This window comes from Arvicanthis niloticus, chromosome 2 (genome assembly GCF_011762505.2).
Source record: "Arvicanthis niloticus isolate mArvNil1 chromosome 2, mArvNil1.pat.X, whole genome shotgun sequence".
Lineage (NCBI taxonomy): Eukaryota > Metazoa > Chordata > Mammalia > Rodentia > Muridae > Arvicanthis > Arvicanthis niloticus.
The window spans coordinates 146,477,058-146,501,442 of NC_047659.1; the positions used below are offsets into that span (position 1 = coordinate 146,477,058).

At 51.7% G+C, this 24,385-nt stretch overlaps 1 protein-coding gene and 1 long non-coding RNA gene across 4 annotated transcripts; one reads left to right on the forward strand and one right to left on the reverse strand.

Annotated features, from left to right (window-relative positions):
* Positions 1–2,739: 2,739 nt before the first annotated feature.
* On the reverse strand, positions 2,740–12,968 carry Gata5 (GATA binding protein 5). 3 transcript variants are annotated; one of them, XM_076930369.1, is made up of 7 exons: positions 12,349–12,968; positions 10,999–11,566; positions 9,480–9,655; positions 6,014–6,139; positions 5,472–5,559; positions 5,081–5,205; positions 2,740–4,752 (listed from the first exon to the last, which is right to left on the reverse strand). In XM_076930369.1, exons 2-7 carry the CDS (start codon positions 11,543–11,545, stop codon positions 4,597–4,599), a joined length of 1,218 nt encoding a protein of 405 aa, XP_076786484.1. In that variant the 5' UTR covers positions 11,546–11,566; positions 12,349–12,968; the 3' UTR covers positions 2,740–4,596. The 3 variants fall into 3 exon arrangements, with proteins under 3 accessions (XP_076786484.1, XP_076786485.1, XP_076786483.1); XM_076930370.1 differs by lacking the exon at positions 12,349–12,968 and adding an exon at positions 12,038–12,168; XM_076930368.1 differs by lacking the exon at positions 12,349–12,968 and adding an exon at positions 11,767–11,918.
* A 5,155-nt stretch (positions 12,969–18,123) lies between these two features.
* On the forward strand, positions 18,124–22,584 carry LOC143441542 (uncharacterized). The gene is made up of 2 exons (XR_013109090.1): positions 18,124–18,417; positions 19,217–22,584. It is a non-coding gene; the product is annotated as an uncharacterized LOC143441542 (long non-coding RNA).
* The last annotated feature ends 1,801 nt before the right edge of the window (positions 22,585–24,385 follow it).

Here is a 24,385-nt window from a genome sequence, read left to right on the forward strand (position 1 = left end):
TGTGTGATTATGCTGAATTGTCTACAAGAGGCCTCTGGAGCTGGCTGGGGCACTTGACCTCCAAGTGTGGTGGCAGGGCTCTATTGATCCTGCTTTCTTGATTCTTCCCAAAAGTACTGGAGGAAGAAGAGGAGGAGGAAGAGGAAGAGGAGGAGGGAGAGGAGGAGGAAGAGAAGGAGGAAGAGGCCACTTAGTGCCCAAGTTACTGGTTAGACACCCAAGAGTCAGGAAGGGCGTTAGCAGGCAGGATGAAGCAAAGGACTAGATGCATTTGGATGCTGGCAAGAGTCCCCTGTACCTGAGAGTAAATACAACTGCTCGTAGAGGGGAGCCCTGGAATGGAGGGTGGTTGTTCCTGGGGCCTAGTCAAAGGTATGGCCCTGAAATGGGGGGGGGGGGTTTGGGATTCCTGGGGCCTAGGCATCCCTGCAGAGTTGAATCTTTGAGTAGTGTTTGGAGGCAAAGAAGCAGGCCTGAACCTGCTCATGGAAAGTCTGAGCTCCAGGCCAAATGCAGGGTGTGGAGGATAGGCAGCAGCAGTAATTGGGTGCCAGGCACATGGGGAGGAAGGGCTCAGCTGGAAGATTTGGGAACCAGAGGCAGCAGAGTTTTGCAAAAGTGGGCATAGGCTCAGGTGCATATGACAGGCAGGGAGATCCTTTCCAGATGGCCAGTGGTGGGGGAGGAGAAGACGTGGCTTGTCCCAGAGTCCAGGGTGGAGGCCTGTCCTAGGGTGAGGCTGGGGCCCCGTTTCTGTCAGTACCGCCTTCCTCCTCCCCCATGCTGGTCAGCTCAGAGCGGCCAGACGCTGTCCACCAGTGGTGCCGAGCTTGCTTTATCAGATAATAAATAAGACGGCTGGAGCCGTCCGTGTCAACATCTTGGCGGCGTGCGGGGGCCCGCGGGGAGGGGGCTACTCGTGAAGGGCTTAGTCAGCCCCCTCCCCTTTGAGGCCAGGGTCAGCCCCTACCCAAGTGTTTGTATAGGAGATTCAGGCATCACAACCGCTCTGCCCAAAGCCTGCCGGCTGCAGGGAACTAAGTTTCTCTGGCCTCACTCCATCCTGTGGAGGATAGGGAGTAAAAGGGACACAGTAGGGACTTAGTTTCTGGATCACATGATCCATGCATGGGATAGGCCTGGCCTGGTTGGCTGTTTGGCATTAATATAGGGTAATGTGAGATGTGACAGACTCTAAGCTACACAAGGGTGGAACTGGAGGTGTGATGGACACTTTTGAGTCTCCTGGCTAGCTGGTGTCCCTACCCTAGCTGGGTCCTTACTTCTACTCATGTCTCAGGCCTATTTTTAGAGGCACTAGAGGGACTCTGAGGGCCTCCCAGCAGTAGGCCCATGCCTGACAAAACAGGGAACTGGGACCACGGAGCCTCAGCTCTTACCTGTCCACCCAGGCCCCTTACTTTACCTTAGGGAACGTTGCCTGAGCCCCTAGAACTGTCCTACAGGGCTGTGACAAAGGACAGTGGCGAGGGCCTTGTGGATGGATGGTCAGTGCCCCTTCTGCAACATGGCACCTTTTGATGAGATCTACACAATGCTGCTGACAGTAGCTAGTGGTCTGTTCTAAGAACTGCCCTTACTCGGTCAAAGCTACTGCCCTCCACGTGCCTCGCCCCTAGGCTCTCCTTTCTGAGACTCCAGGCTTTCAGATGAGCACCTGGGAGAATTTGCTCCACTTTCTGACAGGCTTACCCTTTTTAGCCTAAGAAACTCTCAGCCTTTGTTTGAGCTGTACCCCTGCAAGCTTAGGTCCCAGTTCAATGCTGATGCAATACAATCAGCATTTTGCTTCCTGGTATAGAAGAGCTCTCAGGGTCTGGTGGCTGATGCGGTCAGTCTCACCCTGCATCCACAGAGAACACAGCAACACAAGCTGGAGCAAGACCCCAGGGTAGGGGAGGAGTGTTTTGTACCACCCCGGAGGAGGAATGCCTGTCTGCTGTGCTCCAGCCATGGGGCAGGGCCATGGTGGGAGGGCTCTGCCCATCAGTTCTGGCAAGAAACTCCAATGGATGGGACCCTGGTTTCCCCATCTCTGTGCCCCATGTGTTCTATTTTGCATGTGTCTTCTTCCTTGGGCTGCCCAGAACGAATCATGAGGGCCCAGGAAATCTTTTGGGCAGGAAGGGACAGACTCAGGGTATTGTGGCCCTTTCTGCTTCAGGGTCTGGCATGATGGAGATGGAATGTACTACAGGCAGTAGACAGCGGGGCCTTCCTTTCCATGCTGCTGTTCAGATAAGTCCCTCGGTTGTCTGGCCCAAGTGAGTGTACGGCTCATCTGGTGGTTACGACCAGCGGGCAGGATGAGAATGGGAGGCAGGAGGAAGGGCAGTGGCAGGGCGCTTGGTAGCTATATTAAGGACTTGGTTCACTGGTTTCCTCCTGAAGAGGAGAATGCTCAAATTTAGAAGCAGTAGCCACTCCCAGTGATGGACCTACGGCCTTCTTCACCTCAGTCAGCTCCTTAGTTAAGATACAGAATTAGGGAGCTGGAGGAATGGCTGGGCTCTGTGGTTAGGAGAACCTGCTGTCTCTTCAGATGATCTGTTCAGTTCTCCGCACTCACAAGATGGTTCCCCAACACCTGCAACTCCAGTGCCAGGGGATCCAATCCCGAAGCACCGGGCACACATGTGACACACACACATACATGCAGGTGAAGCACTCGTACAGAATAGTAAATTAAAAGATGAAAAAGCAAAAGGAAGCCAGGTGTGGTGGCTCATGCCTTTAATCCCAGCACTCAGGAGGCAGAGGCAGGCAGGTCTCTGTGAGTTTGAGACCAGCCTGGTCTACATAATGAGTCCCAGGACAGCCAGAGCTACATAGTAAGGCACTGTCTTAAAAAAAAAAACAAACAGAACAGAACAAAACAAACAAAAGAGAGAGAGAAGAAAGAAAGAAAAGAAAGAAAGAAAGAAAGAAAGAAAGAAAGAAAGAAAGGAAGGAAGGAAGAAAGAAAGAGGAAGAAAGGCAGAGAAACTGACATGGAAGGGATCTCATGTCTATGTGCCTCTCTCTCCTGAGTTCTCTTCCTCTCCATCCAAAGGGGATGCCACTTGCCTTGGGCCTTGCACTGTGGCCGTCTCTAGGAAGCTTCCCTAGGTTGGTGAGTGCCCTGTACCACCTCAAAGGTGCATGAGTTATGGATGTGATCTCAGATACCCCTCTCATCACAGAAGGGGAAACTGAGGCTAGGACAAACGGAGCTCCTAGGAACAGCACTGCAGTGATATCATGGTGCTGAGAACTTGTGCAAAGCCTCATGCAGGTGCCATGGTCTGGTCTGCATCTATGCACACTTGGGGTGTGGGTGCTTGGAGATACTCATACAGCGCCACCTGTGTCAGGGTCTCTAGTCCCCTCCTTCTCCTTACCCAAGTATCTGGGATATGATAATAGACACCTAGGCGGCTGGCCTTTCTTTCCACAGATACATAGGTGGTGAGGTACGCCTGCTCAGAGCTAGTGGCAGGAGCATGTCTTGCCTTTGCCCCTGTGATGCTTGCAAATGCTACAGGCTACTGCCCCTTGATTTACTACTTCTAACTAGGGTCCACTGCCTCTCCCTCAAGCTGAATTGGATGAAAGGATTGAGGGTCCACACAGGAGATGGGTTAGGGGTGGCCTTCATGGTTGGATGACCCCCTTGACTCCCTTGCTTCTTGTTTCTTGGTTTCCTCGCTGGGGAGTAGAAGCCTGGGAAGGCCAGGAAGCAGCCAATGGCGATAAGACCTGTGGAAATGTGGCCTATAGAACACCTCTGCCTTCCACTGCCTGCACCAGGGTCCCAGAACTGACCTGCAGGCCTTGGGCAGAGTCACCACCAGCTGACATAACCTGGCATGAAGAGGATGCTACAAATAGGGCTGTGTTGCCAACTGCTGGGATGATGGCTGAGCCAGGCCACAAGGCCACATGTCCCCCAATTCCAACAGTGTCTCTGTACAGGTCTGCCTACTAGCAAACGCCTTAGTACACAGATTGCCAGAACAAGGCCCTTTACTGCCCAGTCTGGAAACAAACACACATTTAAATACAGAAGTCTGTGATGATGGCCAGAGGGATGCATTTGCCTTGGGCAGTATCCTGGTACGGTGCTCAACCTGTATACCGGTCTCCAGCAATCCTGCATCAATAAGCAAGAAGGTACTCTCTCATCCATACAAAGTCAAATGTGGGAAATGAAGACCTCAAGGGCCCAGAGGCCCCGTTTCTTATTGCCTGCTTGGAGTATGTTTGTTTCACTTGGATCAGACTTTACTGTGGGATGCTGTGAACCTTTGCCAGCTGCTACAAACTGTAAATTTTGACCATCGATGTCAAGAGCTGAATTCAAGTAATTGGTGGGTATCTCCAGTCATCTTGGCTGCAGAGAGGTCCGTGAGGGGTCTGGTGAGTCCGTTACTACCGGAGCTGAGGCTCCAACCCTTCATCCACCAGCCAGCTTCTCTCTCTAGGCAATCAGCACAGAAAGTTTCCCCAGCACAGTGGTGAGGGACCTCGGGGGCTGCTGGTTCAGGAACTAACTTCTGTTCCTGGAATGTACTGTGGTGACAATTTCTTGAGCACCTAGGCCAAGGCTAGGGCACACCAGGCCTCCTGACGTAGGACCCCACTGAGACTAGCCTGGGGACTCAGGGATGAGGAGGTGAAGGCGAAGTCTTCAGGCTCAAACTTGAACTCCAAATGGCTGGAGGCCAGGGATTCGTCCGCTGGACTGGAGGCCTGCAGGGGGCATGGACAGAGTATGGAGAGGTCTACCACCTCTCTGGGACTGGGAGGCATAGGGTGATTTGCTCCAAGGACTTCTTAGTCTAGAACGAACACAAAGTCCACTGAGGAGCAGGACTAGGAAGACCTGCAGGGCCCTGGACCATGCCACACACAGTTCTGAGGAAGAGGTCACCATATTGGTGGTTGAGGGCCATGTGTACAGTGAAGCTCTGAGAGGGGTCTTGGGGGCTCTGATGGGACTGAAGTTGGTGAAGAGTCAAGGTTCTCCAGAGAAGTGTGAGGATCTATCTCTTGCACTCCCCTGCCTCATCCTCCTTACCTGGGAGGTGATAGCGGGTCCAGCACATACTGGAGATGCCAGACTGGACTCTGCCTTCAAAGTGGTGGCTGAGCTCTCCGTGTTGAGGACAGTGGGAGAAGAGGCTCTGGTGTTTTCTGTGGATCCTTGGAGGGAAGGGGGGAACATTTACAGAAGGTGACATATCTGACCATATTTTCTGCCATGTGATCAATTCTCCTGTCCTTGTCCAGAGAGGTTCAGAGATTTCTTAAAGTCACACATCACTGAATGCTGGAGGGTCAGGTATAGCTTCATCCACCCCACATCTGTCCATGTGCCCCCCTCCCAGCAAGGCTAAGGACATCCATCAGGGGCTGGGTTAGACTGAGACTTGGAGGCCTGGGAATGACCCCTCCTGCTTCCTGCTTACCTGAGGAGCCCTTGATTTTGGCAGGGTTCTTTGGCTTTCGTTTTCTTGTCTGGATACTCTCCTTTTTCATTGCCAGTGGCCTTGGCACCTGGCAGAGACAGCAAGGGTAGGTGGCTGCCCCCTGTCCCTGCTCACCCCTGGGCCCTTGAACAGTCACTTTCCTGAACTACGGTGGAGCCAGTCCCCTCTTAGATGCTGGGCTGACCTGCAGGCACAGGCCCGTTGAGTCAGCTCCACCTTTGGGTGCCATCCCATCTGCCAAGAGGCAGGGGTGGACTGCAGAGAGGGCAAGATTTGGGTGTCCAGCATTTATCCTAGGCTAAAAAACCCCAGGCTCCCTGAACTCCCACAGTGGGCAGGTCTGTACAGCAGACATGGAGGCAACAGCTTGGTCTCCCAGAAGAGTGGGCATGCAGACAGTCAACATACGTGTAACACTCCCAGAACATGTTCAAGCCAGGGGCCGAGGGCCATCCTGTCTCGCTGGGGAGGAGGAGTAGCCACATGATTCTAGATAGAGGTAGCTACTCCCTGCTACTCACCCCATGCAGCTTCATGTAGAGGCCACAGGCATTGCACACTGGTTCGCCCTCCGCATTGCGCCTCCAGAGGGTGGTGGTGGCAGTGTGGCAGTTGGAGCAGCAGAGGCCGGATCGACGGGATGAAGACTGTGGGGCAAGCAAGCTGGGGTGAGCCTAGAAGTTAGGGAATTCAGACTTGGGGGCCTCTGGTGGAGTAAATGATAACCAATAGGATGGATGGACGTTAGACTCAGCAGTTACCAGCTGCCAAGTCATGGCCATTCTGGTTGAGCGAGATGCTTGGGCGCTCAAGGCTTGGGGCCTGCCATGGACCTATCTGGCAGGACATGATGTCTTTTGCTCCACAAAGCTTTGACCCTTTGGCCTTCTTGTCCCAGGACCAATCCCTTTACTTCTGGGCATTTCCCATCACTGAGATGTAACAGACCTTTTGAGGTCTAGTTGTGGGGTTCTAAGTCCAAGAAGGTCTAATGTAGAAATACAGCTATTGGCTGTTCTTCAACAGCCAGGTCGATCTAATCTGGCACCTCTGTGGGGTCCTGAAGAGGTCCGGTCCAAAAGTTAGCTCTCAGGATCCTGCTGGTCCTCTTGCACACCTGTCTCCCAAGAGCTCAGAACATACATTGACAACACCCCACACACCCCACAGCATCCCTAGTACCCACAGAGTATCGAGTAGAGGGTACAGGGTCCTATCTGTCAGGTGTCACCCTTGCTGTGCTCAGTGCCTGGAGTCCCCTGATCTCACACACTTGAATCCCACCAGACCCCCCAGACTTCCCAGTGTTTGGAACTTGGGTCCTGAGCTAGAGAGGAAGCTGGGCATAGGAATCTGGGTCTAACTAATGAAGGGAGCAAGAAATGGGCTTCCTGTGCAGTATTTGGGGAATCATCCCAGTGGACCCAGCTGTCTTCCCCAAGCTCAGTGTCTCCTGAGCTGTCTGAGATCTGAACCTTTCCTGCACTGCTCACAGTTCAGTGTGTGATGGGATTTTGTCCCTATTATTGAAAGCTCCATCTAAACACCAGGACCCTAAGACCTTCCCGAACTCCACCGCCTAGTCTTGCTGTGACACTACTATCATCAGACTGTATTATTCTGTCCCCACTTTGGACAGTACCTCTTGGACAGTACATCTGACCCCACCCCCATCTCTTTCCTTTATGGTTCAGGACTGAAAGTTTAACTACAAGTCTAGAACATTGGCCAAAAGGGAGGGTTTTGCATAAGTATGACCTCAGCATTACTTGGAATATGACTAGTAAGATATCCATGTTTATCTGGAAGTCACACTTAACTAGGTGCCTGGGACTTTGCAGTTGCTGGTTCCTCCTGGACCTTTAGACTCAGGGGAGCCCTGGCCTCTGGCCTCTCTTCTTCCACGAACCAGCTAGGAACTATGGGAACCTTCTGAGACATGGCAGGTAAGAAGTAAAAGCATGTGTCCTATGTGCAGACCATACACAGAAGAAAGGTGCACCAGATCTCCACACGCCCAGAAGTGCAGCGAAAAGTTCAGAAACCATGTTGGTTGGGATCTTTCATGGTAATTTTATAAAATTAAAAATGTAGGGAAACGTAACATCCCGAGAGGTGCTTGACTTTCCTTCCAACTTCACAACTGTCAGTCACTGCCTTGAAGGGAACTGGAAGTTCAGAAATGTCAAGGGACCACAGGAAACCGAGGAGCCGGGTGGACCCAACCTTCTCTCTCTGTTGAGCACTTTGGCACATGTCCATTTGCCACACCCAATGCCACCTCAGCCCCGCCCCTCCAGCCTCCATCTGTCCTTCCTCCCTGTCTGTGCCAGCAGCCTGGCCAATAAACAGCCTCTCCTGGATGCCCTTCATTTATTTATTTGGTTTTTTGTTTGTTCTTTTTCAAGAGAAGTTCATCATCGATGGCTGCTCACTTGAAGGAGAGCAACATTGAGTGCCAGGCTCCAAGCACTGGGGACTTCCAAATACATCAGCTTTGGAGTGTGCAAAGGCAGCCCTGCCAAGGCGGACACACAAGGGAAGGTGGCTTGAGTCTCGCTTAGAGGGCAAGTCATGTAAGCAGGGAAGCTCTTTGAAAATGCAAGCTACAATACAAAGCGTTGCAGAGTGCCTTCCTCATTGTCCAGAACCCAGCTATCCAAGATTGGCTGAGAATGCCAACTGGAGCCTTGGGGATAGGGCAAGGCTTGAAAGTTTCCAAGTGGACCCTCTCCTGTAGGAGGCACAGCAGATTAGGTCCAAGGTTGTCCCTTGTCTGCTGACAGAAAACTAAGATGGGGATATGAGAAAAGTAGGTTTGGGGCCAGGGATCCCCATCCTTCTACCCCAGGGCAGACAGTGGCTCTTGCCTGATTTGTCTTTGTTTATCACTGTGTCTGAGTGTCCTGTGCAAAGCCTGACACAGAGGAGAGTGGGCAAAGTCAAGTTACAGGGCAAGTCTGCTGCCTGGGGAGACTGTACCCTGAGGCCTGAGATGCAGTCCTCCATGACTGGGCTGTATCTCTACGGTTTCCTCATTAGTGAATGTCACAGAGACCAGGCTGGGCAGCTCACAGAAGGCACAATAACCTTTGAGGTGGCCCCTCGGATGGCAAGGAGCAAAGTATTGGGCAGAATGGGCCTGTAGATCCCAAATCCTAGCTCAGAGAAGAGGAAGAATCACCGTCAATACACCTGTCAGGCTGGACCCAGTCCTCAGGCACTACCTGCTATGGGCATGAGGCCTTCTGAAATTTGGAAGTTAAGAAGCCTGCTCCCACGTAGAGATGTTGACACTCATGAGGGGTTCACACGTTTAGACAGGAGGGCCTGATACTCAGGACTAGTCCTGTCCAGGTCTGAGACCCACGAACCCACCATAGCCTCCATAGCAAAAACGTAAGCTGCCAACTCCAACCCAAACACATATTTAAACTTGAACTTAAAGGCTGATCTGTGAGATCATAGAGCAAAGCTACTTCCTGCCTCAGTAACTTGGTGACCCAAGCCTGAGCCCTGACATCCCCAACACCTGTGCTGCCATGCACCAGAGAGAACCAAAAGTGAAAACAAGATTTAGCTAGCAAGCTAGGCAAAGGGCAAAAGCCTGGTTTCCTAGAGACTCTCGAAACACAGGCAGACTCATTCTTAAAACTGATTCTGAGACATCCTGTGACAGTGTAGCAAGTGGCTTTGAAACATATCTTGTCTGTCAAGTACCAAGTAACCTGCAATGTGCTGTAAGGTTACAATGTTGCAATGGGTTGTGAGACCGAGCCAGGTGCCTATCAGGACTCCTCTCCTGGATCCTGATGGTTCCCTGGATATTTTCAAACTCCAGGAGAAGATGAGTTGGCTTGGGCAGCCTACAGCGCCTGTCTTCAACCCTTAACCCATCCTTCAGGAACCCAGATACCACTGAGTTTGTCGGAGCCAGCAGTTCTTTTATCCCCCTTATGGCCCTGGCCCTCTCCCTGTCACACTCACCAGACGCTTCTGGGGCCTCACTAGCGGTCGGTTGACCCCGTTCATCTTGTGATAGAGGCCGCAGGCATTGCATAGATAGTGTCCGGTGCCATCCCTGCGCCACAGTGGTGTAGACAGGGCTCCACAGTTGACGCACTCCCGGCCCTCACCAGGGAACTCCTCCAAGAAGTCAGGTACTGTGGGGACAAGAAGCTTGTGGACTGGGGCCTCCACCCCACCAGGGTGCCTGAGGGCTTCTGCTGTACTTGGCCTCCTTCTATAGTATCTTAAACTTACTCATTTAAAGAGAAGTTCATTTATTTATATTCTTAGTCATATTTCGTCTTCAGTGAAATTTGTTAGGTAAGGCTGCTTTTATAAGGTATAAATAAGCCAGACTCTAAGATGGCCCCTTTCTTAACTAGGGTTCACACCAGCCTTTGTATTTTTAATATGCTTTGGAAGCAGACAGTGGGAAATGTATGGATGAACCTTATTTCTCTCCCCCTGCTCCCACCCCATCCCACTCAGTGTAAAGGTAAGGGGGGTGTCTCAAGGTCAGAGGATTGGGAAACAGAGATATGAGATTCTACAAGGGCCTACTGTCAGCTTTGTTGTGGGATCAACCACTGTCGTCCCTCAGAAGACAAAACACGGGGCATCAGGGACCACAGATATGCAAGCAGTGAGACGTTGGCTCAGGGTAGGGAAGAATCAGTCACCTACTGGCTGGAGGTGGGTACCAGGCACAGGGGCTGCTCTTGTCGCCTAAGTGTACTAGGTAGGCTTGAGACTAGTCTGGGGCTATGAACCAGGGGACCACGATTCCAAGTTCTAGGAGGGATGGCCTGGACAAGGCCCCCCGAAAGGCTGCAAATGGAGCTATGCAGTGTCTGTTCCTCAAAAATACTCAGAAACCCAGAGGAATGATTCCCTGCTCAACAACCTTGGAATCTAATCTAATCTATGTTCATTCGAGGTATGGAACTCTCAAGATGGAATGCCAACATTGCAGAATGAGATGGCTGTGGAGACTTGATCAAATAATCGCTATTTTGAGCTTTATAAAATTCATTTTTCAGCCCCGCTCATGCCTGTAAGCTCAGCACTTTGGAAGACTGAAGCAGGAGGATTGCTGTTAAGTTTGGAACTAGGTTGGTCTACAAAATCATACCCTGTCTTAAAACCAAAAATAATTTCCGAAACTTCCCGTGAAAACTTTTAAATGTAGGTTCCAAATCGACATAACCCAGAATGCATTTCTGGGTTTGGTCGGGTGAAAAGCAGAAATGTATTATTTCCTTGTTATTGTGCTGAAAAAAGAATTCTGTATTGAGCGTTTTTCATCGCATTGTGTTTCATGAAGGTTCCTATGTCCTAACAACTCTAGGCGGGAATCTGCGTGGTCCGACTAGGCGGAAGAGCCCTGACTGCAGAAGAACGCATTTCGGATTTTTCGCATTTCGTAGCGCGCGGATTTATTGCTGCGCGCCTTAGTTTTAGAGCCGGGTCCACCGGGCAGCCCCAGCCCGGTACTCACCGAAGGTGGTCCTGCGGCCTGGGAGGCCACCAGGGCGACCTTGCAGACTGTGCAGGATGCTGCTGTCGAAGGGTCCGGAGGTCCACGAAGGGGCTACGTCGGGACTCACGTATGCTGGGTAGGTTGTGGGGTACGAGGCGCCCATGGGCCTCCCGAGCGGGGTCGGGTACTGTTCGCGAGCCAGCAGCGTGCCCTGGAAGGCGCCGCCGTCCCGGACCCCCGTGCTGCCGCCGCTGCCGGATCCCGGGGAGCTGTGAGCGAACGGAAAGGTGGTGTGTGATCCCGGTGGGTGTGCGGCTGGCGGGTGCGGGCTTCCGGAGCCGAAGGCTGAAGAATCAGCCGCAACTGCTTGCGTCCAGCTAGAGTGCGCTGCGAGCGCGGGAGGCTGCGAGCCCGGCTCACACGAAGGCAGGTACGGTAGCATGGAGGGCACGCGAGTGGGTGCCACGAACACAGGGGAGCCGGCTCCCGAAGAGTGCAGAAAGGCTCCGGAGTCGGCGTAGGTGCCCTGGCCAGGGCTCTGGGTCAGCGCCAAGCTTTGGTACATTTTCCCCAGCGCGAGCTTGACCTGCAGAGAAGAAAGACAGGCGTCTAGAGCAGGATCACTGGGCCCCCTCCATCAGCTCTCGCGCTCGCCCGGGGCAGGTGCTGCTGCTAGGCTTGCGCACTCCACTTTTCTGAGTCGGTTCACCGGGGCAGGTCCCGGGCTCCTCTGGGTGGAATGACGGGGTTAGATGAGGCGCAGGACCCCGGGAACAAGATCCTTGCCTTGCGCAGAGATCGCCAGCCAAAGCCCTCACAGGAAGGCGCGGCGCTGGCCCAGGGCCGGTGACCAGTGGGTTGTAGACTGGGTCTCCACAGAGCCTCTCTGTAGGGAATCCCGGGAACTTGGGCTGTCCCGCCCCCGCCGAGCCGCCCCTTCCCTCTTCGAGTCGGTCCCTCCCTCCGCTCAGGGTCAGCGCCGGGGCTCCGGCCGCGGTGCCACGTGACCCGAAAAGGCTCCGCTGTGGGACTCTGAGACCACAGCACACTGGCGTACCTTCGCCTGAGCCTGAACAAACTCAAGGGTGGGAGTAGACTGAGCGCGCGGACAGTTCTGGGACAGCAGCACCTCTGAACTGTCTCGAACTTTGTTGCTACGGTCACGGGTGTCATTCCTCACCCCACGTCTATTCCGAGCTCCCGCCCAGAAAGCTGATTTAGTGTCCTGTGGCTGAGGCCCTACTGAAGCTAGGGACACAAGGTGCTGGAACCGTGTTGGCCCGTGCCTGATCCCCCCTTATACTCCCCAACCTACGTGGGGATCCAGTTTCAATGGTAACCGCAGGGCTAGGGCCGCTATTCTCTTACTGGGTGTTTTGTTCATCAGCAATGACTCGAAGTCCACCATGAATCCCACAGTCCACTGAGTTTTTGAACAAGCAGGACCACTGGGGAGGGAATCCAGCCCCAGTGAACTCTGATACGAGTGATGTAGTTCCTAAGGCCACAACAGAAGACAGGTAGACTCCAAGTCCCGCTGCTTTCACAGGCTGAGGAACTTGGCAAGAGTCTCTTCGGGTACTGGAAACTCCCAGGAGGCTGGTACTAGAGTACCTAGTTCAGTTTTGTGGTGACTTCTGTCCTCCGGCTTAACTGGAGTTCCAGATGGAGAGTGCCCAGAAGGTGCAGCAACCCCGGAGGGCTTGAAGACGGCAGCCAGCGAATGTTTCTCACTTGCTCATGCTGGCCCAGGGGTGCTGCAGACAGATATGTGGGTGAGGCAGGAGCTCCTGAGATAAGGGAAGTACACGGACTAACCTTGGAGTCAGTGTCCAGTGTTTCTGCTGCTCAGCGCGGGGTTAATTATCAGAAAGGAGCTAAGCATTGCCTGTACACTGGTGTCCACCCAAACTTCTCTCTTCAGCATGTGGAGATTTAGCTGTGAGTCACGAGTGGAAGTGAGGGGGGCACCCTGAGCCTGGGGTTGGTACAGATTGTCCTGACACAGGCTCCATAATGTGAGCCATGGAGGTGCAGATACGGACAGAGCGGAAGCTGGCTGGGGTAGGCCTGGGAAGGGGAGCTTGCCAGCGCTTCCGGTTTAGGATTACCTCCCACTGCCTTCTCCTGGCCTCTCCTTTTTCTCCCTCCTTGAGGTGGCGACTGGGTGAGGGCTCTTGGTTGATGCTTTCAGCACTGACTTCATGGTTCTCCTTTCTGTGGGGTGTGCAATACTTGGGTCTCCAGTCTTAACATCCCTTCTCATCAGAACTCTCCAGGCTTTCACTGTGCGGGTCTTTCTCTTTGCAAAGTTCCCTGGAGCAGGAAGAACATCCAGGTGTCCATCTTGGGAGACAGCTGGGTGCTGTTGGCACTGACCAGTGACCAGCACAGCACTGAAGCCTCCTCCTGACTGTTTAAATGAAATGGGAAGATCTCCCCCTGCACTCCACCAAGTCCAGTATGAAAAGTGAGGAGACTTACTTGCTGGGGACCGAATCCTCTTCTCCCTAGATAATCGGTAGTAGATCTAGGGTCCTTCAGGGGTAGACCTAGATGGACTTGGGCTTTTTGGGAGGGATAAACTCAGGAAAGTCCACAAGGTGGAAAGAACCACATGACAGAGGTGCTGGGTTTTGTTCTGTGGCATATTTAATTGTTACCTCAGTCTTAATGAGGCAGATGAAGTTATTGCTACTTACACACAGAGGAACAAATTAACTTACCCAAAGCCATACAACTAGTAACTCAACATGTTGATTCAGACAAACAAGGAATTGAGGAGGGACTCCTGGCCTCTATAGATATTGGGAAAGGGGAGATCTACCCTTCTCAGGTTCTTTGGAGGCTTGGTGCCACAGAGGGCAGTCTTGTGGGTGCCCAGGTCTTTGGCCACCTGTCTAGACAGGGAAGTAGGCTCATCTGTTCAGAGAATAGTGGCAGAAGTGACTGCAGGGTGTCCTTTGCCCAGATCAGGTTGCCTCATAGTGGTGGGACACTGGCTGTGACAATATCTGACCCTTTTACAGGTCTCTTCTGCTTGAGGCAAAGAAGGAGGAGTCTTAGATCAAACCACAAACCCTAGGTCCTTCTAGTTAGATCCTATCCCTCCCCCAGACGTCAGCTATGGTGCTATGATCCTGCTTACCAGTTCTAAGAGGAAACCGACGCATTTCTCTGCCCACCAGGTTTTCCAATTGCTATTCCCCAGGGGAGTTTCCTCTCTTCACTGTTGACTGAACTCCTACACATCCCTCAGGGTCCACATTACTCCTGTGGTTCATGCGTATTCCACTGACAGATTGTTACGTTATGACAGATTGTCCTGTCAGGTCCCTCAGCAGACTCCGAGTCCCAAAGTCAGCTTTGAGGAAAGCTGGACAGGAAGCAGCCAGACTCTGCAGGGGACTCAGCTTTGCTGTGGCAAGACTTTACAGCATCGCCTAGCCTTTTTTCTTTGTGTGGTAATAGCACTTACCTCTCCCAGTGGCTTCAGGGAGGGATTGGTGGGACTAGGCATCCGAGCAGCTGCCTTAGGGTGTGCACATGGCAGGCTCTCAACAGGCTCCGGGTAGAGGCTAATGAATACTGGTCACGTGGGTAGATGAGAAGGCCCTGGCTCCAGAGTGCTAAGGGCCAAACGGTAGGGCAGGTAGGCAGATGGGAGCTTCTGCCTTGACTAGCTACGGTGACCCCTCAGCCAGCCTTTCAGGCTTCCCTGGCCTAGCAGGCAGACCTGACTGAGCCAGGTAAGGAGAAAGGACAGTAATTTGTGATAAGGATCCCATATTCTCTTAGAGAAATGAGGGTTGGCATGTTTGTTACCCTGTGACCAATCGAAACTGAGTTTAATCTGTGATCTCTGGATTAAGAGGGCTGTCACACTGTGACCATGAGAGCCTAAGTGGCCAAGTTGGAGGATGGGGACCTCCTGCCAGCCTGACAGGATCTGGATTTCATTTCCAGCTATCACTTGCCCGACAGCCACCCCTTCCCCACCACAGAGCTTGGGAACTGTTAATGCAGACACATTTATCGAAGGAAAAGAAAACAATCCTATTGTTCAGGGGGATAAGGGGGCGTCAGGCCTCTAGACTGATTCCCTAGAGGGACCCTGGCCTGTCCTTAGGCGTCTGGGATTTGTATCACACTTTGGCTGTGTTTGCTCTTACAGGGACATTTGCCCTCTGAAGTGAGAATAGCCTGGGACAGGGGACCTTTTAATGATTGCCTCCAGGTGGAGCCCCGCATACACACACCTTACCTCTATTCAGTGGCACGCTCCTTGTAGACACTGGGCTTTGAATGCAGACAGTGGTGGCCTTAGCCCAACCTGGGGGTAACCCCTGAGAGCATGGCTGCCCAGATGCAGAGTTGGGACTGAACTGGCTCCCCCAGGCCCACCCATGGGCACCCCATTACTCTTGCCTTTCTCTGTGAGAGCTCACATTGCTGTAAAAAGGCCTGAGGGCTTCCTTTGCTTCCTACGGTAACCCCGAGGTTCAGGGAGGTAGCTAGCATGCAGGGTTATACCTTCAGTAAGTACTACTGCCCACTTCTTAGGGTGGGGAAAGCTAGCTTTCCACCTCCTCCACTTTCTTCGGCTCCTTCCCCCTCTTTCTTTGTATCCTTGGTAGAGGAGTGTGGCTCACAGTTGACCCTTATGGTCTCAGATTGTCTCAGGAACTTGTCATTCCTCTGGGTCCACAAAGCAGGGATTCTGGGGCTCCTTCAAGGCCTCAAAACTGGTTGAGGTGAGGGAGGGCTGAAAGGTGTGTGCTTATCCTGGGAGGGGTACCGGAGTGTGGGTGCTGCGTCTGCTGAGTCTGAGCACACAGCAAGTATTCCTCTTGCAGGTGTGTTTAAGCTCAGCGACTGGAAGCAGCGTTGGATCCCTGTCTCTCATGCCAGTGCCATCTGTCTGTGCCCAGAGCTGTAATGGAATCTTCAGAGTGAGCTGTCATCTGCAGTGTCCCTCTGTCTGGGTCTCTCTAAGCCCAAAGCTGCTTTTGTCACTATGACCATTAAGGCATTTCCTCAGTGATCTCATGTGACTGTCTTCACAAGGGGACTTGCTTTGTTTTTAACTTCTTCAGCATTTTAGTGAGATGGGCAGTTTTCATGTCCTCTTTCCAGATGAGAAAACTGAGGCTAGTTGTGACTAGACTCAGAGATACAACCAGAGGTTGGTCCCTGCTCTACTCCACACTCCTGCTGCTTGCCAACTCCACAGGTTCTAAATCCATTGGACTGAGTAGGCTCCCTGTCTGTCTAAGGAGCCTGCAGCTTCAGCGACCACAGGCTGTGTGGGAGGGTTCCATTGCCAGTGGTAGTGACCATCAACTCCTGCAAGCAGAAAGCAGCTTGCACTGTGGATTATCTGGTGGAGTGTGAGCCAGCTGGGAAAAAGAAGGGTACAGGAATGAAGGCAGGGTTCAGGGGTCCTGGGTCCCATGTGTAACTGGATCTGCTTTCAAAGCCCTTTCTGACATTGCTCAGCCTTCAGTGTGGCAGGCTACTGCATCAGACCACTAGACACAAGGTGAGTTTGTGTTTGGATGGCTGTCCATCTGACTGAAGAAGTAGCAAATGACCTGTTGCAGGACAGGATGGCTTTGAGACACGCCAGCCAGGGGCAGAGGGAACAGGGGATGGGTAGGCTGTCATATCACTGGAGAGGACAAATGAGGGGAGGAGTCTCTGGCTCTCAAGGACGGACAAGGCTCTTAGTTGAGAATTAGCTCATGGAGAGTGAGCTCACCCAGGACACCTGGTGACCAGGTTGGGAAGAAGTGAGTTATCAACCAGCCTGACACTGATGCTACCCTGCCAGGTGGATCTTGGCTTGCCCTTGGATCAAAAAGTAGGGGGAGGCGGGGTGGTAGTGGTGGTGGTGGTGGTGGTGGTGGTGGTGGTGCACACCTTTAATCCTTGCAGTCAGGAGGGAGAGGCAGGCAGATCTCTAACTTTGAGGCCAGTCCAGGAAAGCTAGGGCTACTTGCTTGAAAAACACAAATAGATAGATAGATAGATAGATAGATAGATAGATAGATACATACATACATACATACATACATAGTTACATAGATACATAGATAGATACATAGATAGATAGATAGATAGATAGATAGTTACATAGATAGATAGATACATAGATAGTTACATAGATACATAGATAGATACATAGATAGTTACATAGATACATAGATACATAGATAGATACATAGATACATAGGCAGACAAATAAAGTGGGAGGGGGTTTGGTCTCTGTGCAGTAGGTTCTAGCTGGGCTGTGAAAGATTAAAAATGGAAAGTGCTGGGCTGGAGAGATGGCTCAGCAGTTAAGATCACTGACTGTTCTTCCAGAGGTCCTGAGTTCAATTCCTAGTACCCACATGGTAGTTTAAAAACATCTGTGATGAGATCTGATGCCCTCTTCTGGTGTGTGTTTGAAGACAGCTACAGTATACTCATATAAATAAAAATAAATAAATAATATTTTTTAAAAAATGAAAAGTGCTACAGAGGCTGAGTGATTGTGGAACCCACTCTAAAACATCAAACTCCTATAATCCTAGCACTTTTGAAGTAGAGGCAGGAAGATCAGGAGTTCAAAGCCAGCCTGAACCACTTGAGACTGTCTCAAAAACCAAACAGCCAACATAAATTATCAATAATTAGCCAGACTCTGTCCCATTCGAGTAGAAGGCAGACATTCAGCGACATCTCCTAATAGATAAATATTCTGTGTACATAGAAGAACACCCTAAGACTGAGTGACGGTGTAGGGGAGGGGACAAGTTCCGCTTCCAGGCATCTTGCATCCCAGCACAAAGAGGAGCTTGGTGTGATGTCAGTGGGCAGACTTTTGGTGGGTTGGGCTGGAAACAAGGTTTGACACAACTGAGAGATTCTGATCCTCAGGAATCAAGCTGGCTTCACCTTAACCCTCATAGTAACCCCAAGTGAAGAGGCAGCTCTGCTGTCTTGTCTGTAGAGCTTCACCGAGGTCCATAGAGGAGGCTGAGGATTCTCATGGCTGAATCTCCCCATCAGCATTAGGGTGACCTAGAAAGGGACTGACACTTTCCGAGAGTCTATCCTGCCCAGGTACCCATGAAAGGGGAGTTGTGTGCAGTGATGTTTAAAACATTTAAAATTCATTTCCCACCAGGTGCCCGAGTCGGTGAAGAAGTGTCTTTCATAATATGTCATCTGGACATTCTTGGAGCTTGGGAGCTAAGACAGGAGAGGCCAGGGAGAGATGGAGAGCTATTCTTGGTTGCTGTGTACTCAGAAGCTTCCTCTGGATCTACCTGCAGCTCTGGGTGACCTGCATGACACAGAACACCGGGGAACATGGCAGGCCGGTGACCCAGAGGCTCTGAGGCCTGTGGCAGCTGCAGAACTCTCTGAGCAGGATTGGCCAAAATTTAGGTGAGGCACAGTGTGCTGATTGATTTGCACACTTGGGGGGCTTTCCCGCCCAGGATACTCCCAGGTCAGCTTAGGACTGGGTCTTGAAGTAGCATAGGGCTAGTGTGGACTCTGGGTCGGGCATGGTAGTGGGGACTTACTGCTGGGCATGCAGTCTTTTTCAATAACTTGTGGGCATGTTCTCCACTAGCTAGGTGAACTGTGGGGTGTCAGCACCTTGAGGCCACATGCCAAATGGACTACCCTAGTGAGCATCCCCTGTCCCCACAGTTATCAGGGATCCCCTGTCTCCCCTCAGTGAGAGACAGGTTTTGCCAGGTGCTCAGAGACTATCCCAGGGATCTAAGGAGAGCTGGTGAATACTCTTTCATCCCCAAATGAGCTGGTGATAACTTATATTGTAAATGGATTTGACTCTGACTTTTACTTTTAAGTGTCTGGGGTGATCAGCTGGCCTGTGCTGGTCTATGCAGGGCTGGGTTGCGCATGACCAGGCTGTGGCAAGGCAGACTATGTAAGTTGTGTCAGGTTGTTCTTTGTGGAAAAGACTCAGCTGCCTCCTTCACTTCCTGACGTTACTAAGTCTTCTGGGCAGGTTTATTTTGGATAGACCAGGAGCTGGTCCGGCTTGGGGGAGGGGAGAAGGGGTACGGATTTGAGTGCAGCCAGGGAATGGGCAAGAGCTCAGAATGGTGCTAGCCATGTAGTAAGAAGGGCACCTCAGCCTTCTCTTATCTGTAAAAATTTCTTTCTGTCCCCTCCCTCCCCCTCCCTCTCTCCTTCTTTTCTCTGCTTTTAGCTCCGTCTGTGAAGGAGCCAAGGAAGCTACAGCCTTCTGATCGCCTCCCACTGTATTCCTGAAGAATCCCACACAGAAGGGCTCATGCTCCCCACTGAAGTTATACTGGGCCAAGACAAAACTTCTGCGTGCTTTAAGGAGGCTCCATGGTGTCTGTTGGGAGCCTCGTTGCGTTTCCAGGTCTGTGGAGGAGGACAGTCTACCAACTCCTGTCCCTCAAGACCACAGTCCCCAGGGCTGGGAGCAGGGGTTTATCATGTTTTGGTTGTGTCTGCTTAGTGTACCGACTCCGGAAGTGTCAGAAGCCATCAACTAACTCCTGTTGGTGGAGATTTGGGATGTGAACCCAAAGAAGTTAAAAGGTTTCCGAAGCGCCGAGTAGTCTAGATAGAAGAAGGGTGATTGATTGACTGAGGGACTGATGCCTGCCTTTTATTCTCATTTTAACTGAGTGTGTGTGTGTGTGTGTGTGTGTGTGTGTGTGTGTGTGTGTGGGAGAGAGAGAGAGAGAGAGAGAGAGAGAGAGAGAGAGAGAGAGAGATAGAATGTGTGAGAGTGTGTGTGTGACTAAGAATATGTGGGTGAGTGTGTGTTTGTGTGACTAAGAATGTGTTGTGAGAGTGTGTGAGTGTGTGTGTGTTTATATGAGCGTGCGTGAGTGTGTATGAGTGTGTGTGTTGAGAATGTGTGTGTGGTGTGTCTGCAGACATGCATTCATGTGAGTGGGCATGTGAATGCACAGGCACAAGCAGCACACACAGGTGAGGGAATTTGTGTCTGTACACACATGACTATGAATTATATATGCATATATATTTCATGTATATATGTATATATATATTATTTCTTTAAAAATAGTGTATGGATACCTTGGTAAGAGAGATGAGGGGAAGGAGTGTTCTTATATTGTTTGACTGTAGACATTCTAAAAGTCATACAAAGCATGTAATGAGAGAGAGTGTGCTTGAGCCAGGGTTTGCCGTGCAGACTGGCCTGCTAGCCTGAACAGAGAGGGAAGCCTATTGTCCTTGACATTCAGTGAGAGGTGTCCTAAGCCCTCTTGTGGCTTCACTTTCTGTCTGAGCTCCATCATGCAGAGGTGCAGGCAGCTCTCAAGAGTCGAGCAGTTCTATTTACAGGCGTAGGATCTGTGAGGGAGGACCCAGAGCTGGGCCTGTGCGTGAGCACCTGTGTGAATGCACACATACTTGTGCTCACATTCAGTCATGTGTGTGCACACACATTGCCTCGTGAGCATGCACACTCGCCTATGTGAACTGCTAGTGCATGACATTCACATGCCCATGCATGTTCCCCGGCTCACATGCGTGTAGTCACCCACACGTTCACATGCACACACATACTTGTGTGTACACCTACCCATGTGTATGTTTATATACAACACATGTGTATGTGCAACGCTGCTTGGAAAGTGACAGGTGCTTCCTTCTCTACCCCAGGCACCCTCACTGCCTGGGAACAGCTGATTGGAATCTATTTCTGAGTATCAGTCTGGCTGGTCATTCCTCAGCCTTGGGCAGGCCAAGAGCACTTAAGATGAGTGGGCTATACATAGTCACTGATATTTGGGCAGCCAGCTAGGACACTGCCCTCCAGATGGACCATCAGCATCTACTGAACTCTTGATGCAGTGTCCTGAAAGGCTTTTGAAACTGGGAAAGAACTTTGAATGTTCTGGGGCCCTGCTGAGGGGAGCAAAGGTTGAGTTTTCCTGGTGAGCAGGGGCTTGATGGGTCTATTGGTGCCTTGATGTTGATGTCTCTATGCAGGTGTTCCTCTGTCCACAGGCCCAGGGAAGGCCCAGAGTGATGGCTGTATCCTGGCCTAGAGCTTCTGCCCCCAGTAGTGCAGGGGGCAGATGTGTTTCTGTACAGCCTTACTGCGATGGGGCGTGGGGGGTGGGGGACTGCAGAGAAGTTTTGAGTTGGAAACTGGATGTCATCTTGGAGAGACTGTGAGATATATGGGTATGGACCCAGCCCTGTGCCTTTGTCTCTGTAGCCTGTGGCAAGTTCATATTCCGGAGAGAAGGTGCAAGGGCCATTTGATGGCATCATGGGGCTACTCCGGCCAGGGGTGTGTGTCAGTGATGCACATGAGCTGAGTCCATATGCTGGAGATGAGTCCTGCTGTGTTCCTTACCACACACACTGATCATACTATGAAGTTTGTGCAGCCCTGTGTGGAAACAGGAAGTTCACACCAGAAGCATGCTGGTGCCCAGGTGAGGTGAGAAGACAGTCTCGTCGCTTTGCCTCTCCTGGCTACCAAGCTCCTTGTTGAACTCTCAGACAAGAGCAATGGGCTATTCATATCCTCAGAGAAGCCCCAGTTCATGCATCCAGTCTATCCAGGACTCACTAAGTAGTCACCCAGATGGACGGAGGTTATCCCTACTTTTGTGATTCCCTCTCCAGGGCTGACAGGCTTGTGGTCATTTCTCTCTGACTGTTCTCCATGATGGCTGCCTTGCTCAGCCACCATTAGAGTCTGTCCCAGGCTGTGCCTGCCTCTGAATGCTGTCTGGAAGTTGCCATTCTTCTGTGGAAGAATTTCTCAGCACCAGCTACAGCTGCAGCTGGAATCTACAAAACAGTTTTCTGCAGATGTATCTTACTAGAAAACCTGGGCCTCCCACTGCCTGTAGTCCTGGAGCCCCTGCCTGGTGCAGCTTCCTTTGGAAGAGAGATAAGGGAGCTTTTGGCATCTTGCTAGCTGAAGGACTGGCCCATCCCACTGACATGGTGGCGCCAGCGCTGACACCAGCTGTCAGTTGGGTCTCAAGCAGAAAGAGGCCCCAGGTGGCCTGGCTTCTCTAGCTGGTAGCTCTGGGTGCTGAGAGGAGCGCCTGGCACCCAGTGTGTTCACTGGGGACCACTGTCTCTTTGTTATGGCCCAGGGTGAGCAAGCTTTTCTTTCCTGGAATCTTTTGATGTTCCTGTGTGTGTGTGTGTGTGTGTGTGTGTGTGTGTGTGTGTGTGTGTGTGAGAGAGAGAGAGAGAGAGAGAGAGAGAGAGAGAGAGAGAGAGAGGAGACACCCAGTGAACACTCAGAAGTAGCAAGCACTTTCTGAGCCTCATGGGAGGTGCAGATATGTGGAGGAACAGGGAGGTAAACACAGGTGCTCATGGTGGGGAGAGGGACCAGGAGTTTTGCTGTAGGAGTCTTTGTGAGGCAGAGAAGCCCAGCCATTCCCGGTGCCTCGGTGCCTCGCCTGGGGATGCCTCGCCTGGGGATGCCTCCATCCTGTTGCTGAGGCTAGTTTGCAAACAGGCAGCCATGTGGGGCGCTCCATTTTGTTTTAATAATTGGAAAGGCTCATGAGAAAATAAAAATATCAAAACCAAGGACTGTGGAACACATCTGTGGCTCCTAGCATTGGGAGGTGGCAGCAGAAGGACCAGAAGTTTGAGATGAGATCATCCTTGGCTTCTTGGAAAAGTCAAAGCCAGTTTCAGCTGTGTGAAACAAATCAAGACAGAACAAACAAACAACCCCCACCCCCACCTCCAAGCTGGTAGCCATGACTGTAACAACTTCAGAGGCCTCTCTTTGCCTGGGAAAGCCCTGCCATTCCCTGCTGCCTGCTTTTTTCTCATGGAAACCCTTTGATCCAACTTGTCTACTCAGATATCTCACTGAAAAGGCAAATCTCTCTGAATGAGACTGCCCTTTCTAGGATGTCTCATCTTGGCCTCTGGAGCCTGGACCACACGGCTCACCAGATGCAGGACTTAAGCAGGACTCCATGTCTCTCTGGGCCTTTGCTTCACTGGGCCATGCCACACAGGCTGTGTCCCAGAGCTGGAAATGGAAGATGTGCTTCACCTTGCCCTGGGGCTGCTTCTGCTCAGGGAAGGGCTGGCTGGTACCCTGGGTGGAAGATGAGCTGGGTCTGTCCATTTGTCCATCTTCTCTGAAGTCTGGTTCCTGCTGAAGGCCTCTGGCCCCTTGTTGTCCTCTCAGGGACTGAAAAGTGACAGGCGGTGGAATGGGGTTGGGTTTGTTCCATTTATTCAGGAAGGGAAGCTTGTTCTGTGTAAATGAGCCTGGCAGTGCGATTCACAGAGGAGCTACAGGGAGGAGAAACTTGGTTGCAGAGTGGAAGGGTAAGCCTTTCCTCTGTCGGCTTTGCCTGTAGGCTTTGCCTGTAGCTTGATCAATGCTTCTGCTTTGGCAAAACCCTATAGAACTGTTCCCACTGTTAATCCTCTGGTCTCAGCTGGACATCCAGGCCCCACATGGCCACCTTTCTTGCCCAGCGGGATCCGGATAGGAGTCCAAGATAGGATTAACTCCCCCCTTTCCTATAGCCATGTTTCTTGCTCTATTTAGGGTCACAGGGGCAAAGAGGTCCTCCAGGCAAGGGACATTTTTTCTGGGACACAAGTCCTGTTGACACTGCTCCCTTAGTTCATACTTTTTTTTTTTTTTTTGGTTTTTAGAGACAGGATTTCTCTGTATAGCCTTGGCTGTCCTGGAACTCACTCTGTAGACCAGGCTGGCCTCAAACTCAGAAATCTGCCTGCCTCTGCCTCCCAAGTGCTGGGATTAAAGGCGTGCGCCTCTACTGCCCGGTCCCTTAGTTCATACTTACCACAGCCACACTCTTGGGACAGCCCTGTATCTCGAACCTCATCTTTACTGATCCCAAGTCCCATCTTTTTATCTGTAGAACTCTGCCCTGAGAAGGGCCCAGCTGCCCTGATCCTCTGACATGCCCAATGCAGCTTCCATAAAGAAAGATCAAGAAACCCCTCAGGTCATATGACAATGCAGGATTTTGTGAGGAACTGTGGCTGTGGTTTTGGAGGTGGGTGTCCAGGCACATTGAGGTTTTTTTTTTTCTTGACCCTGTGAACTGTGCTGTGGTCTGCACACTTTCACACACTTGGGAACGTCAATAGATTTCCCACAAGTGGGCTTTCTGTGGACAGCAGCAGCTTGTGCTGTCTAGTAAAGGCTGTTAGGTCCCGTCCAGAAATGCTGAAGATACAGGGTTGGCGAGGAAGCAGGGTCTGGAGCTTCCTCCCCTTCCGGCTGTGCTTTTCACCAGTTGCACGGGTAAAGGCTTTCAACATCGGCCACCCCACATCATTGTTGCCTGCAGGCTTCTGCCCCTTCTGCCGGAACTGACACCTCCCAGGC

Excerpts from the sequence above, each read along its gene's own strand:
- Gata5 (XM_076930369.1), bottom strand. The coding sequence starts at position 11,545 with ATGTACCAAAGCTTGGCGCTGACCCAGAGCCCTGGCCAGGGCACCTAC. Across the intron at positions 6,140-9,479 it reads TGAGGCCCCAGAAGCGTCTG|TCTTCATCCCGTCGATCCGG; the intron begins GTGAGTGTGACA and ends CTTGCCCCACAG. Across the intron at positions 5,560-6,013 it reads TCTACATGAAGCTGCATGGG|GTGCCAAGGCCACTGGCAAT; the intron begins GTGAGTAGCAGG and ends TGTCTCTGCCAG.